The sequence below is a fragment of the Corylus avellana genome, chromosome 10 (assembly GCF_965113065.1).
Source record: "Corylus avellana chromosome 10, dhCorAvel1.hap1.2, whole genome shotgun sequence".
Classification (NCBI taxonomy): Eukaryota; Viridiplantae; Streptophyta; class Magnoliopsida; order Fagales; family Betulaceae; genus Corylus; species Corylus avellana.
The window spans coordinates 5,109,948-5,125,397 of NC_142499.1; the positions used below are offsets into that span (position 1 = coordinate 5,109,948).

At 33.5% G+C, this 15,450-nt stretch overlaps 1 protein-coding gene across 1 annotated transcript; it reads left to right on the top strand.

Moving 5' to 3' along the window:
• The first annotated feature begins 10,408 nt into the window (after positions 1-10,408).
• LOC132161678 (uncharacterized) lies at positions 10,409-11,194 on the top strand. The gene has a single exon (XM_059571851.2). The coding sequence runs from the start codon at positions 10,433-10,435 to the stop codon at positions 11,027-11,029; it is 597 nt and encodes a 198-aa protein (XP_059427834.1). The 5' UTR covers positions 10,409-10,432; the 3' UTR covers positions 11,030-11,194.
• The last annotated feature ends 4,256 nt before the right edge of the window (positions 11,195-15,450 follow it).

The following is a 15,450-nucleotide window of genomic DNA, read 5'->3' on the forward strand; positions in this document are numbered from 1 at the left end:
TAATCATGACACCTTTTTTTTCCCCCCTTCTGTTTACTAGTAGACTCTATGTGTTAATAATTTTTAAAAATTAAGTTTAATTAACTCAAGGCAGCATATCCTTTATTTGTAGTACAATTCTTCATTATCTTATTTGTTGCTTCATTCATATTAACATATAATTTTTTTTTTCTCCATTATTATTTAAATTGCTTTGATTGACCACGTCCTTTCCTGGGTAAACGTGACCAGTGTCAATTCGCCCACATATACATATAGATATCCCACTTCTTTTTTTTTTTTTTTTAATAAATGCACATATAGCTCCTTGCCGTTGAGGGCAATGGGTTACCATAGCCTAATTTTGGGGATTTGGGTCTCCTCTAATTAGGCTCCCAATCTCTTAAAATAAGGTTATCTAAACTTTATTAAAATTTAGACAGCCTGAAAAAAAAGAGAATTGTGCAGCTCACCTACCCGAGTGCGAACCCAAATGTTGCTTGTGAGGGCGTTGGGTTACCATAGCCTAATTTTGAGGGACTATGATCCCTTTATTCCTTTGGGCAGTCTAAAGAAGCGGGTTATAAGAGGCGGAGTCCAATGGGTTACCATTTCTAATTTTGGTTGACCAAATTTTACTCAAATTCAAACCATTATCTAGTATTAGAGTAATTATAGATATATAAAATAATTAAATTGATAGTTGGTAGTTTAACTTAGTATTAGAGTAAATGTCTTGAATTTGAAACTTGACTCCACAATTTATCTTTTATTTTAATTAAATATTATACGTATTAAGCATCTCATTAGAATATCAATTAAATAATTGAATTCACAATTTCTTATTAACATATGTTTTTAGGAAAATGGGAATTTAATAAATATACACATGCTTAATGTAAGAGCTAAATAATTATGCAATCTCTAGTAGCAAGGGTCTAGTAATGCCCTGAAAATGTGAATTTACCTAGAACATAAACTATATATTTGTATAGTTTTTGTGTTGAAATGATCACTTTAGACTTAGGTAATTGATTTGATTGGGCCAACATGGGTAATGCCTTAATTTCCTAGTCTAAGAGCACGTATTAAGGAAGATACCCCCTATGTGCTGATGACACATGAGCACTCTAATCACACATTTACATGCATGAGAGTCTGAGACCATCAAATTCATAGATGAAAATGATATTGTTAGATGATTAATTAAGGGATATTTAATACAAATAATTACTACTTTATTAAGAAAATTAATAAATTATCTCTTTTGTATGCTAGACTAGCAGGCCCTAGGTTTTCTCCTAGAGATAAAAAACCTAGAGATAAAAGACCAGACTTGTGGGGGAGGAGGGAGCTCCCTCCTCCTTTCCCCTCCCCCCCTTATTCCCCTCTTCTTTCCTTCGGCCATCCATTTACTTATGTTGTGCTACCTCCGTCCGCCATTCACTGTGTTGCACCGCTCTTCGCTTCCCTGGAATCGGTTGGGCTTTAGATTTAGCTTTTCAAATCTAGATCTAATCTCCCCAACTGGTTTCGCTAAGTCACATGCTGGCTCACCGTGCTCCACAGCTCCTCAATTACCCATCGAAGCAAAACGGTTCCATCTCGTCCATCATGTGCCGGCCAATGCGCTTCGCCTCTCTTGCCCTAACTGTTGTAGCTGTTTGCTGGTTTTTTATTGTGTTTTTGTTGTTTTTTTGAATAAGTGTTTGACTTCTCCTTAGATCTGCTTTCATGAGCAATCTTTGGGGTTAAGGTTTTTGTCCTAACCTTTGGGTCGATGAGGATTAGTTTCGGTGTGAAGGTTTTACTCTCATGGCCGGGAAAATTAAAGTTGAGAATATGGGTTACCTATGTATTAGATTGAGTCTGCCTGGAGCAAATCTGTTCTGTAACTAGAGTTTGGACATGGCTTAGCGGATGTTGAAGTCATAGATAGGACCTGATTGTAAGAATTTTATGTTTTGTCTCTATAACATTGTAACCTCATATAGCTTTAACTATGATTTATCAGAGCTGTATGCTCTCTGATAAGAGTTTTATGCTCTTAATATTTTTTCAAAAAATGAATATGAAAAATTCTCCTAAAACAAAATATTAAGAAAACGAATAGCTATTGTTGTAATGAAAGAAACTATAATGAAATAACTATTAATATTATTTAGAATGATGGTAGCATTGGAATAAAATACTGAATATAGATTGTTTTACTTGGTACAATGCAATACGCAGGTGATCAGAATCATATTGTAATCGAATTTCTTAAAACATCCTTATAATACAATTCTAATTTATATTATTAAGGACATTTTTTCTTTACCTTTTACACATAAATAGTTATATTGTATATCACATTAATATGGTGTGTGTGCCTAAAACACACACACACACACACATATATATATATATATATATATATATATATATATATACCCACATAAATAATAATAATAATAATAAAAGAACGTAACCCAAATAGAAAACTTGCAAGAAAAAAATGATTTAAATAAAAAAAGAAAAAAAAAAAAAGTCAGAGATCGAAGAAAGGCTAGATTAGATACATCGAAGAGAATATTATGAGATGGTACGAACAAAAAATGCAATGAACACATAAATATGTTATATACCATAATTTTATTACACTTTGCTGATATGACATTGACAAACAACCATTGTTAAAAGAAAATTACAAAATTTAAAGATAAATTGACAGTGCCACATTAACAAAAGTAAAAATTAAGATATTTCAAATTGGGTAGAGTTAGTGAAGGTGTGGAGTAATGCCCAAAATGTGAATTTGTCAAGAGGAGAAACTATTAGTCGTATTTTTGTGTTGAAATTGATTACTTTAAACTTGGGTAATTGGTTTGATTGGGACAACATATATATGTAACGCCTTAATTTCCTAATCTAAGATCACGTTTTTTAAGTAGTCTTGCATGCGTACGTCGTTGTTGCCTCTTGCTTGCTGCAAGGAAGATACCTCCTATGTGCTGATGCAATACATATGATCAGCACTCTAATCACACATTTACATGCATGCATGATGAGGCCATCGAATCCATACATGAAAATGATGTCCGATTTGGATCATGTCATGCATGATTTCTCCTTAGCTTTTCCATGTGCATGCATGCAATTCATCATTGGAGGTGAAGTCATAGAAGTTGTCAATGATTAAGAACTCCTTCCATCTTAGGTAACATTTCCCAAACACATCAAAAAGAGTTAACAACTTCTCTACACTCCATCTTTCATTTTGCAAAGAAGAAGAATGTGCAATATACAAATCATGACTCAATGCATGCGATTCTTACCGTGTAGGTCTTTTTTGTTATTGGTTTTCAACGAATATGTGCTACTATATATGATCACGTCCAAGTAGAGTAGTAACTTTGATCGTCTCTTTCCGTCTTTTTTGAATAGTAAAAAAAAAATAATCATTGGAGGTGAAGTCATAGAAATTGTCAATGATTACAAACTATTTCCATCTTAAGCAACATTTTTCAAAACACAAAAAGAGTAAACAACTTATTTACACTCCATCTTGCATTTTGAAAAGAATGAGATTGTTCATTGGATCATGACTCACTGCGATTCTCACCATCTAAACCTTTTTTATTATTGGTTTTCAGCATTGGTAGGTACTATTTTGATCACGTAGTTGCCACCTCCAGCCTTTTTGAATAAAAAATAAAAAATTTTAAAAAAAAAATCATCATTGGAGGTGAAGTCATAGAACCTATCAATCATTAAGAACTTTCTTTTTTACGTAACATTTAAAGAGTGAACAAGTTATATACATTCCATCTTGCATTTTGCAAAGAAGGAGATTGTTCAATAGATCATGACTCACTGCAATTCTCACCGTCTATGCCTTTCTTGTTATTAGTTTTTAGCTGGCAAGTTCTACTTTGATCATGTTATAATAGAATAGCCTCTAGTCACCACCTCCTACCTTTTTGAATAGAAAAAAAAAATTAAAATAAAAAATCATCGTTGGAGGTGAAGTCATAGAAGCTGTCAATGATTAAGAACTCTTTCTGTTTTAAGTAATATTTTTCAAGCGCATAAAAAGATTGAACAAGTTATATACATTCCATCTTGCATTTTGCAAAGAGGAAGATTGTTCAATGGATCATGACTCACTGCAATTCTCACCGACTAAGTCTTTCTTGTTATTGGTTTTTAGCAACCAGGTGCTACTTTGATCACGTCATAATAGAATAGCCTCTAGTCGCCACCTCAAACCTTTTTGAATAGAAAGAAAGAAAAAAAATAAAGATCATCGTTGGAGGTAAAGTCATAGAAGCTGTCAATGATTAAGAATTCTTTCCTGTTTAAGTAACATTTTTCAAGTGCATAAAAAGATTGAACAAGTTATAAACATTTCATCTCGCATTTTGCAAAGAGGAAGATTGTTCAATGGGTCATGCATGACTCACTGCCCAAAGGAAAAGGTAAGGCCTTTGATTTTCTGACCAAGTACATGTTGTAACCAATTTCTTTGAGTGCACGTATATGTTGGTTGTTTCTTTAGTATTAAAACCAAGTTGGTAAAATTAATAACCGAGTGGGTAGATTTGGGTAAATGTGATAAAACTAAATATATTCTTTGATCTATAGTAAAATAAAAAAGAGCTATATTGTAACAAATTTCAATTAATGTTCTAATCTTTATATTCTTTTGGGTAAACTTGGGGGGGAAAGAATTGACAATAAGAGTGCAACTAGTTGGATCTTAGAAAATACTGTTTACTACAATTTTTATACAAATTGATGTGATAATTCATATTAGTTAATTAAATTGACAAGTCAAATTTTTTCGTTAATTATTTCATCAATTATTGATTGTCACATAAGCTCGTAAAAAGACTTATAGTAAAAATTGTAGTAACCTTAGCCACACTTAAATAATTAAGAGTATATAGTTGATAAGTATTTCATAATTAATTAAATTAACAAGTCAACTTTTTATTTAATCATTTTACTAATTATAAACCGTCACTATTAAAAATTGTAATGAAAATTGTAATAGCCCGAGAACCAGTACCCTTGCTATTTATTCCACTACTTATTATATATATAAATATGATACACACATGGGTAGCTCCCACCATAATTTTCTCCGCCATATTCATAACTCAAGAAACGAGAGGGAAAGTTCATGTGCTTCGACTACCCCATTAACATACTGGTAACTTACATGTGTAAATCTATACTACCTTTGCAAAAAGGAAAGGAATATGGAAAAGATAAAGAGAGCACCATATATTATCACTGGCCCACCCTTGATGGAGCTAGCATGTATATATATATATTGAAAAAATAATAATAATAAAAGGAAACCCACAGTGATTAACCACTTGCAGCGCAATTTCCAAAATTCATCACCCTTGAGTTAAGGTTCTAGAATGCTGAGAGTAATCAAGAAAAAAGATTGAGTTTAATATCATGTATATGTTTACTTATTCATAACTAATCCCTTCTCACCATTTTGGCTCTCAATCAAGGTCACCTCTTCACCGATCCTATCATCAAAGACTACCACAATTTTCATATTTTTCATTTTGAACTGCTTTAAAGCTTTTTAGATGTGTCAATTCCCGGGCACACTCGATTGCTAAATGGGCCGCTTCCCATTCAATGTTTGGAAGCATTCCCAACGATTCCCCATTTTTTTCTTCTCTTAGGATTAGGAGCAGCAAAGGACCCTCCTTTGTAATTTTGGTTTTTTGTTATTGTTCTTTTGGTTGTTGTTTTCCTCCCCTTTCCTTTTCTGTTTTCCCTATTCTGAATTGTTAAAAAAAAAATAATAATAAAAAATAAAATAAAAAATTCACTTTGGATTAATAATCAAATTAACTAGTTAAAATCCAAACAAGAAGAAAATTGTATTCAACAATTGGGATCGAAATTTTTTGAAAAAAGTTTTAGATTCAACCTTTCTATTGACCCTTTTTTTTTATAGACAAATGTCTTGCCCGAAGAAAAATTATCAAAGTGTGACAAAGAAATGTGAGCACAAAATTTATTCTTCTTCCTCTATTTTTTTTTTTTTTTTTGGGGGGGGGGGGGGGTGGGCGCAAAATGATTCTTGCATTCGAATAAGTGGGGTGTTTGTGGATATCAAGCTGTTCTTGCATTCTCCTGTCTGCATCCCTTTGGGAAATCGGGTAGGATTGAAGAGTCTTGAGATTGTCATGCTTTTACCCATTTATTATGTTTTGATACTTAAACCGCTTTATGTGATTTTTTTTTTTTTTTCTTGACATGTCCGCACAAGAGGAGAAATGAGAATTTGAACTAGTGAGCTCCGCTTCATTAGGCGTGGTCCTAGCCGATTGAGCTACCTTTTGAGAACCGCTTTATGTGATTCTTATTGAGAGGACCAGCCGGGTCATTTTATGACCATTTCTTACTTTTTATTTGTATTTCTTGCATTGAGTGTATTGTTGGAAAGCTCACCTTATTTTCAGTGTTTTAATCCTTCTAACCCTTTCCTTATATGCTTAAAAAATAAAATAAATAAATAAATCTCTTGGGTACAACTAGCTAGGGACAAGAGGAAGGGGGTAAGAATTGAAGAAGAAGGTGTTGTTGCATTAGGTGATGATATGAGACAAAGTGATTTTTATTTGTGGGCGATACGTACAAGAAGATGAGTTTGTGTTCAGAGAAGATATGATGGAAAGTTGAAAAATGTTAAATTTCATGGGACTTTCCCTGACAATGACAAGTGATTCTGAGGGAATATATTAAAGGGTCGTATTCCAATCTTCCAATGTGATTGATTGAAATTGTATCTTTTTGTACGCACTACTAAAGTTGGCTAAGTGTTTTACCAACTGTTTACCTCTCCATTCACTTTATTTCCTTTCTCCTTCTTCTATCGATTCTCTCCACACCTGCTACTGCTTTCTTTTTCTTTTCATTTTTTTCCACAAATTTTTACTATGTCATACTTATACCAATATTCTCTTTAAATTCTTTTTTTTTTTCTGAAAGAATTTTGATAAAGTTTTGATTATTTTCATGTAGCAAGTTGTTTGATTCATTTGTACTTTGAATTTGTAAGGATAGAATTATGTAGTTGTATGCTCATTTAAAAATTCCTTAAATTGATCGAATCATTCCTCTATACAAGTTTGGCTCGTCTTCAGTGAAAATATATATATATATATATATATATATATATATATATATCATTTGGAGATTCTCCAATAAATAATAGAGATTATATTTTAGAGTGCGGTTGGAATTACGATTTTATAAGAATAATCTGCGTTTTTAAAAGATATTGCAAAATGTAAGACGTTTGGCACGATTCTATTAGTAGGTCAGGGGGTGCTTATTTGAAGAAATGCGAATTTAAATAAAAATCACGATTTTGCATAACAAATATTTAATAAAAATGTGTTTTTTAACATGTTTTACCAAACGCCTTTGCGATTTCAAAAACGCAATTTTTAAAAACGTAACTTTTAAGATCGCACTTATTGAAACCACAATCTCAAATAGAACAGTAGAGTAGTATGTTTGGACATGTGAATTTGCAAGGCAAAAGTGTGTTTCAGAAAGTATCTTGTTTGGAAATGCATTTTAAAAAAAAAACGTAGATAAGAAGGTGGGTTTTTAAAATTGCACGAATTGAATGATAAACCACGATTTTTTACTAAACTTTTAACTGTGTTTTTAAAAATCCCATTTTTATACTTATTTTTTAAATCGCGGGTTTCAAAATTACAAACCCAAAGGTGCCCTTAGAGCATTCACAATGGAGGAACCAAATTTTTATGCAAAATGGCTCTTCAAAACTCACTTTTATCTAGTGTAGCTAATGAATTTTTAAATGCCTCTACATCCGATTAGCTATATTTCTATCTATTCTATTAAAATAATTTTTTTTAATTTTTTTTTAATTTTAATTCAAAAAAACTATTCCTATGAAGAAAAAAAAACACCAAAAACGACCAATTGCCCCTTGAAAAGTGGGAAAAGATTTGGGGAAAAGAGAAAACATGTCAAAAAAAATAAAAAATAAAATAGCTCCCTTGAAAAGTATTGCTACATTTAGCTTCTTTTTTTTTTCTTTTTTTTTTTACTCTTCCAATCAAATATCCATTTTGCATATATCTTTTTTGGCTAATCCAATGCGTTTTTTGCAAATTTAAAAAGTCATTTTAGATAAAAGTAACATTTAGCTCTTTCATTATAAGTGCTTTAGGAAAGCAAAAGACCATTTGATCACTGCATGAAATACATAACTACTCCCCATATTTGAATGATCAACACAACTTATCCAGTAAAGCAAGGTTCAAACATCAGCACTATGGAAAAACTTGTGGAAAACATAATTAATAAGTATCTTTTATCACTAGCAAAGCAATTTCCATTTGTCATTTACTACAACTTTAAGGAGCACAAGTTGCATATATATATATATCCATGCATTTTCTCTCACTTGCCCAAGTTTGAAGGTCAAACCCACCTTTAGAGTGTGGAAACACAAGACCATCTCTCGTAATTAGAACGAAAGAGTTGGGAATTTTCTAACATACCAAACAACCTTGACGTCTTATATTTATTCATTTTGTTTGTCATCATCAATTGTTTTTTCTTCAATGGACTAGTCAATGGTTTTTTAACCAAAGTCTACATGTTAGTATTTTTTTTTGGCTTCTTCTTTTGAATATTTGGAGGATATACATGAAGTATTAGGATTATGTTTAATTTTTATCTATCTTGGTGGATTACGTTTCTTCCTTATCGTCTTAATTTGGTCTGTCGTCATATATATCGCTCAAGTAGTCAATGAAGCTTTGCTAAAATCTGCAAGAAAGTTAGTAACTTGGGCTTTGGAGTTGATTGAACATGTGTACAATGCTTCATAGTAAAATATTTATAGGAAAACTTCACTTACTCCCAATGTCACGATGTGTCATGGGTGTCGTAGCGTACGTTAATCTTGAATTACTAAAATTAATTGCAGTGTTGTTAAGATTTTTTGTTAAATACTTGTGAACAAAAAATTATTTCCTAGTCATCAGTAATTTATTAATATGGGGATTGTGTCTTTCTGGAGGCATAAGTTTTTTTTTTTTTTTTTCTGAAGCTTATCTTCTACTCGCTCTTCCCAGCTCTCATGGCTTCTTTCCCCAAACCATAGTTACACCCACCCTCATAGAGAAACACTGGTGAGCTCCCTACCATTTCGGGCTCTTGCCCGCCATCCCCTACCTTGTTATGACTCTCCCATGTCGTGACCCCAACCCCCACAAAGGAAGTCTATGTGACGTGGTACTGGTTTTCTAACAAAAAAATCAATTTTCATGCACCAAATATTATGAAAATCACGCCACATAATTTAGGAATAATAAGATGATGTATAGCAATCTTACTCATATTAGCAATCCCCTTTTCCTGTTTGTGGGTGTTTTTTAAAATAAAATAAAAACTGTTCAGCAGTTTTCAGAGTTGCGTGATAATTCTAAATGGTTTGATCTAGTTGGTTTCTAGTTAGTGTCAAAATATCTTTCATATCAACCAAACAGCATAAACCATTTTAAATTCAATATGATTTTTCCAGAGACTCAACCAAAGAATAGCAAATTAAACCAATAATAATTTTCCCGGAAAATATTTTTCTTCATATTTCCATCTCGTTCTTTGATGAATTAACTAGGACCAAATTTGAGAGGAAAAAGGTTGGCGTTTTAATTTCTCGTGAGATTGATGAGTGTAGCAGCAAATTCTGACAGAACTTCTCGGGCCTTGAGAATTTGAGTTTGTTTACACAAAATTTGGAGCCTCGATATGCTTATCAAAACGCCTGGTTAATTAATTAATGAAATTTGGTGCCTAGTGCTGCTGTAGCTAATATAAAGCTATGCCTTAAAGGATTATATATATATATATTCTAATTAATTATTGACCCATAATATATTCTTAATTACAATATATCTCCATCTCCATTTTTATAATCCTTGGGCTTGTAATTTTGTCGAAGATTATGCCTTATAAATCGCCGTTCTCGGGTCGATTAATTTAGTATTTAAAAACCCACTGCCCTTGGGCCTTGGCTTGGCGCCAGACATGGTCACGATTCACGTAGACGTCGCTGTGGAAATCTTATCCCACTTTATCCTTTATTCCCAAAAATAACCTTTATTTATCTCCAAATTTTGTCATAAAATTCAAATAATGTAAGCGGGTTTTCGGGTATCCGACTTTTTGAATGGCTTTAACATTTTTTTTAAGTCCCAGACTGGTAGTCAATTTCAAATCCAAAAAGGAAAAAAAACCACGACACCAATAATCCACAAAGGTCGTTGGTTCATTCCTAAAATAACGAAAAAGTCGAGGGGCAATTTGGTAACCAGAGCTCTTTATATATCGATTTCAACCCGATCCCCTCCTGTACACACACACTCACACTCACACACACATAAACATGATTGGCTCAATATCCTATCCCAAAACCCTCCACCCTCTCCAAGTTTTCTCAATGAAATTATCTCCATCTTCTACCCTAAGCTTCACGAAGATCAAAACCCTAATCCACACGCTCATATTCTCACACGTGTGCCGCATCACCCGCGCTCTCTCAAAAGCCAAAACCATCCTCATTGAAGTCGTTAAGGAAATCCAGCCCGTCCATTTCATGTACTCATCACAGAACAAGAACAAGAACAAGAACAAAAAGCTCTTCTTTGGCTCGTTTAGGCTGCACTATAATTGGTGCTCTTCGCATGTTGTTCCGGTGCCGGCGCCGGTTTTAGGCGAGACCCATTTGTACTATGACTCCACGTGGAATTCTTTACTTTCGACGGAGCAAACAGGGGAGTCTGCCGCCGCCGCCGGGGAGTCGTCGCAGCTCTCTGGGTACCTCCAATGGCTTGAGGAAAAGGTTCACGATAATTCAGACGAGGATATCAATGACATCGATAAGCTAGCGGAGATGTTCATAGCAAGCTCCCACGAGAAATTTCAGCTGGAGAAGCAGGAATCTGCGAGGAGATTCCAGGAAATGATGGCTAGAAGCATGTGATCATATTCCAACAGACTCTGGGTAGAAAGAAGCATGTGAAATATGATGGTGTTTTGTTGTACAATTCCTACCTTTTTTTTCTTCCCACTCTCTTAATTTCTTATGTCAATGATTGGTTGGATTCGGTTTTTTCCTTTTTTTTGTAATTTGAAGTTCTTCATTCCTCTCCTTTTTCCTTCTTCTTACTTGGTTTCTGTGTTTCTTTCCAATTAACTGACGGGATGTGGTGTGGGGATTTGTGCAAGGACAAAATAATTTAGTTTCTGAAAATTTTGTCCATTTTCGTTGTCTTTGACGTTAATTAGAGACACCATAGGAAGAAAGAAAAAAAAATGTTACACCACGTAATGTATGTACACAAACTGCATGACTTCTTACAATAAAGGACGACACCTTGCTCATTTTTCAGCTTTTGGGTTATGAGATTTCTTATAAATATTTGTGAGTCGAATATGATGTGAGTTAAAAGATTTACGCTCCTATCAATTTTGATGTGGATTTACTTGGTCTAAATATGTGCTTAATCAATTGGATTTCCCCTGATTGGTTTATCTTATATATATAAATATATATATTTGTTATTTCTTGTCCAAGTAGAGATATTTGAAGTTCCATAGTCGAGGAATCTTGGTTTGGAGATCTATATATCTAATGCTGATTAGAAATATCTTTGGGACATGTTACTTATGATATGGTAAATCATTTGACATGTGTACTAAGGTACGTTGCACACGACCAATGTGGACTGCGTCAATATATTTGATATTTATCTCTCTCTCTCTCTGTCTCTGTCTCTCATGTGGTTAGCTGGCGATCACATTAGATCCAAGATTGGAGTAGGTTTGGGGTCCCTCTCGCTTTGTTACCTGATGGGTCACAACTCACAAGTGGAGCCCAGCTTCTAGATTCTTCTTTGAATTTAAAGGCATTTCCATTCACTGATTTACGAGGCCTAGATTAATCCTGGTAGACCATCTTAATCAATCAAATTAAGCCCCAGTTAAATTTCCTGGGGATTCACACGAAGAGGGTCCTGTGAAATGATTTGATGGTTTTTTTTTTTAATTTTTTATTTTGAGTGAGAAGAAAAAATGGGGGAGTGATAAGGACGGATTCATCCCGCTGTGACAGGAAGATTTAATAATAATAATAAAGAAAGAACACAGAAAATGAAACAATTCCTGAAAATCTGGAAGATTCGATTCCTCTTGTTAATTTCAATAATAAATCTAAATTATCACTCATTTAAACCATTCATTTGTACTATTACTTATCATTAATTATCTTTGTTTCTTTTATGTTCAGAGCACTAATTAAGCCTTCCTTTAATATTACTAATTTTTTTACTGAAACCAGCATGTAGAAGCTACAGTAAATTGGAAAATGTTTAAGGCATCGCTCATACGAGACATAACCCGTGAATTATTACGTCAATTTGTAAAAAAAAAAAAAACTGTAATTTTGCTAACTATACAAAGTCAGCAGCATCAATTGCCAATTCAGTATAAGAAGGTGATCACTAAAAAAGTAAGCAATTATTAGAGTTCGGCAGATGTTTGTTTAAGTCTTCCACCCAACTTCGCTACAATTTCTGAATTCTACTGCAAAAAGTCGCAGCAAAATTTGGCAACTTCCTTGTTTTTCCGAGCAAGACACCCAGATATCGAATAAAAAAAGACCGGACAATATATATATAAAAGAAAAACCTCTTCATGAATCTCATGCAACGACAAGCACTAAATGCGCTTGGCCGGAGAATCGAGGAAGCCGATGATGTCACGCCGACGCACATAACCACAAAGGCATACTTTCTCCGAAACCAAACAACATTAATGTTTATTAATCTATACATGTCATGACTTGGGATCTCAGTTTTGCTGCTTTGTGTGCTTAGCTTAGCTTCCTTCTTTTATGGTTGTGATGCATCTTTTCATCAACCACACCCATTTATATATTCCTGCCCGGTTCAATTACATAGGGCAGCCATTGTCAAAATTCTTACATAAATTGACAGTTGATGCTGCTATTGAACCTTTCTTTGTCTTATATGTATTTTCATATAGCAAATTGATCAAGGATGGCAATTGGTTCACCTAATATCACATCTGCCTATTGCTTCGTCTGCGGCACTCGATGAACTGTATAGTTAGAGTTCGAACTCAGAATTTTTGATCTGATACCGTGTTAATCACCTGGTGTTAAAAAAAAAAAAATGTATTGAAGTGAGGGAGATTGGTAAGACTGGTCAAGAACACTTTTTTTTGCATGTACATGGAGAGACTGTAGGACGCACTGTAAAAAGGAGGAGGGTGAGGCATCATTGATGCTTTTCTTTATTCCAAAACTTCTTTTGGCTGCTTTTTTATTTCAGAGAGAGAGGAAGCTTTAGCAGGGAGATGTTGGTTCCTTTGGTCTCCTTGTTTCCTTATTTATGGACTAGCCTTTACATAAAAGTGAATGCCTGGAACTTCTTGGAAGATTTTATTCTTGTATTAGGATAAGATAGAGGAGCTGTTGTGTTTCTCCTGCTGCTTTATCATTTCAAACTAATTACCTCTTGGATCTTCAGTAATTATCTGTCTAAATTGGTAGCAATTTAGAATTCACCTATCCAAGTAAGTAATTAGGCATTTTAAAAAATTTATTTTAATAGATAAGTCTCATATAATTAGCAATTCAGATAAATAATTAGCGTGAATTAGCATAAGTAGCTCAATTTCCCATTTAATCAAGGTTGTGAGTTTAAGCTGAAATCTGCAGAGACTAATTACCAATTTACCATTACTGGCTTAGTAATATAGGATCAAAAAATAAAAAGAAAAAGAAAAAGACCTTGAAAGCTTTTTCTTTTTTTTTTTTTTTTAAGTTGAAAGTTTGGTTGTCGGTTTGAACCAAGTTTGGTTGATCCATTTTTTGTACGTTGTGGGCCATATTAGTTGAAATATAATGTATATATATTGGAATTTATGTAATTTTTATAGTGTTGGGCTTAGGAATTTTATGATGCAGAATTAATGTTAATTTGCCTAAACAAAATTAGGAATGTAACTCGAGTTCAAGCTTAGTTTGTTTAATCAAACGGGCTCGAGCTTCGTTTGTTTAATCAAACAGGCCAAGCTCGAGTCAAAGTCTTGATTTTTGGTAAGTTGAGCTCGAGACTTTGTAATTTTTTTTAACCAAACTTGAACGCTTAAAAACTCGACTCGATTTGATTACAATCTTAGTTCCTTAAATACCTTGAGTGTTGTAAGAGACATGCCAAGGCCAAAATTGACTTGGGCCACAGCAAATATCTCGTCTAGCCCATTATAATCAACTTTGCTTTTCTTTAATTAAAACAAAATTAAGCTATGGTGCGCTCCCTTAAGATTTTAGAGAAATGTTATTACATCTTTTTGGAAATGACGCTTTACCCCTTGAGTTCTTGATCCATCTAACATAACACCCACAATACACTAGAATTGTATCCTCTCATGTTCAAATGAATTGGAGAATATCTATTTAGTTATATTTTAAGGGTATTTTTGTCTTTTTACTTTTTGAGGAACAAAAATACTCATCCAATATAACTAATTGGATATTCTTCAGTTCTGAAAAATATACTAATTCCAATATACTTACATTGACATCCCATTACAAAATGTATTAAATTATTAATATATTCTTCTTTAAAATAATTTAGTTCAAATCACAAAAAAAAAAAAATAAAAGGGAAAAATAAAAAGTTTAGTTCAGACCGAATCAAGATCTGATCAAATACAGGACCTGCGACTATCATGGCCTCATGAGAGGAACCCAATATAATATAAGACCCCCTCCTCTACTGAGGCCCAATACATCCAAAAGCAAAGCCAACTCCAGCTAAAGCCCAAGAGGGGCCCAAAGAAGTTTGAAATGAGGCCATAGTCACAAGAGCCTAAGACAGCCCAAAAGACCCAATATAATGTCTCATTTTCTCCCCATTTTAGGTATCAAAGCTCAACCTAGCTCAACCTGGCTTTGATACCACTTGTAACAGTTCTGTTCTTATAACAGCTGTTAATGAATGCAAATATGAAAAGAAAAGAGAGAAAGAATAGAATGAATAAATTGATTATTGAACTAAATATTTTGAGGATACCTAAACCTGCTTGAGCATTCGAGGACTCCTCCTCTAAGTTCACAATGAACAATTGTCTACAAAGTTATTGATTATATTCCCATTTAGGCTATTTATACATTCTCCCCTAGCTAACACTTCAACTAACTCTCAACTAACTAAACTATATTATAACATTCTCAACTAACTAAATTATATTATAACAATACCTATTACACTCTCATACACGCAAGACCTCCCTTTTTCTCCCCAAGTTAGAGACATTAACTTAGGCGTCGAAATGCTTTTGGTCTCATGATCGGAAGTATGCTGACACCATTTT

Coding starts and splice junctions, on each gene's coding strand:
- LOC132161678 (XM_059571851.2), top strand. CDS start 10,433: ATGATTGGCTCAATATCCTATCCCAAAACCCTCCACCCTCTCCAAGTT.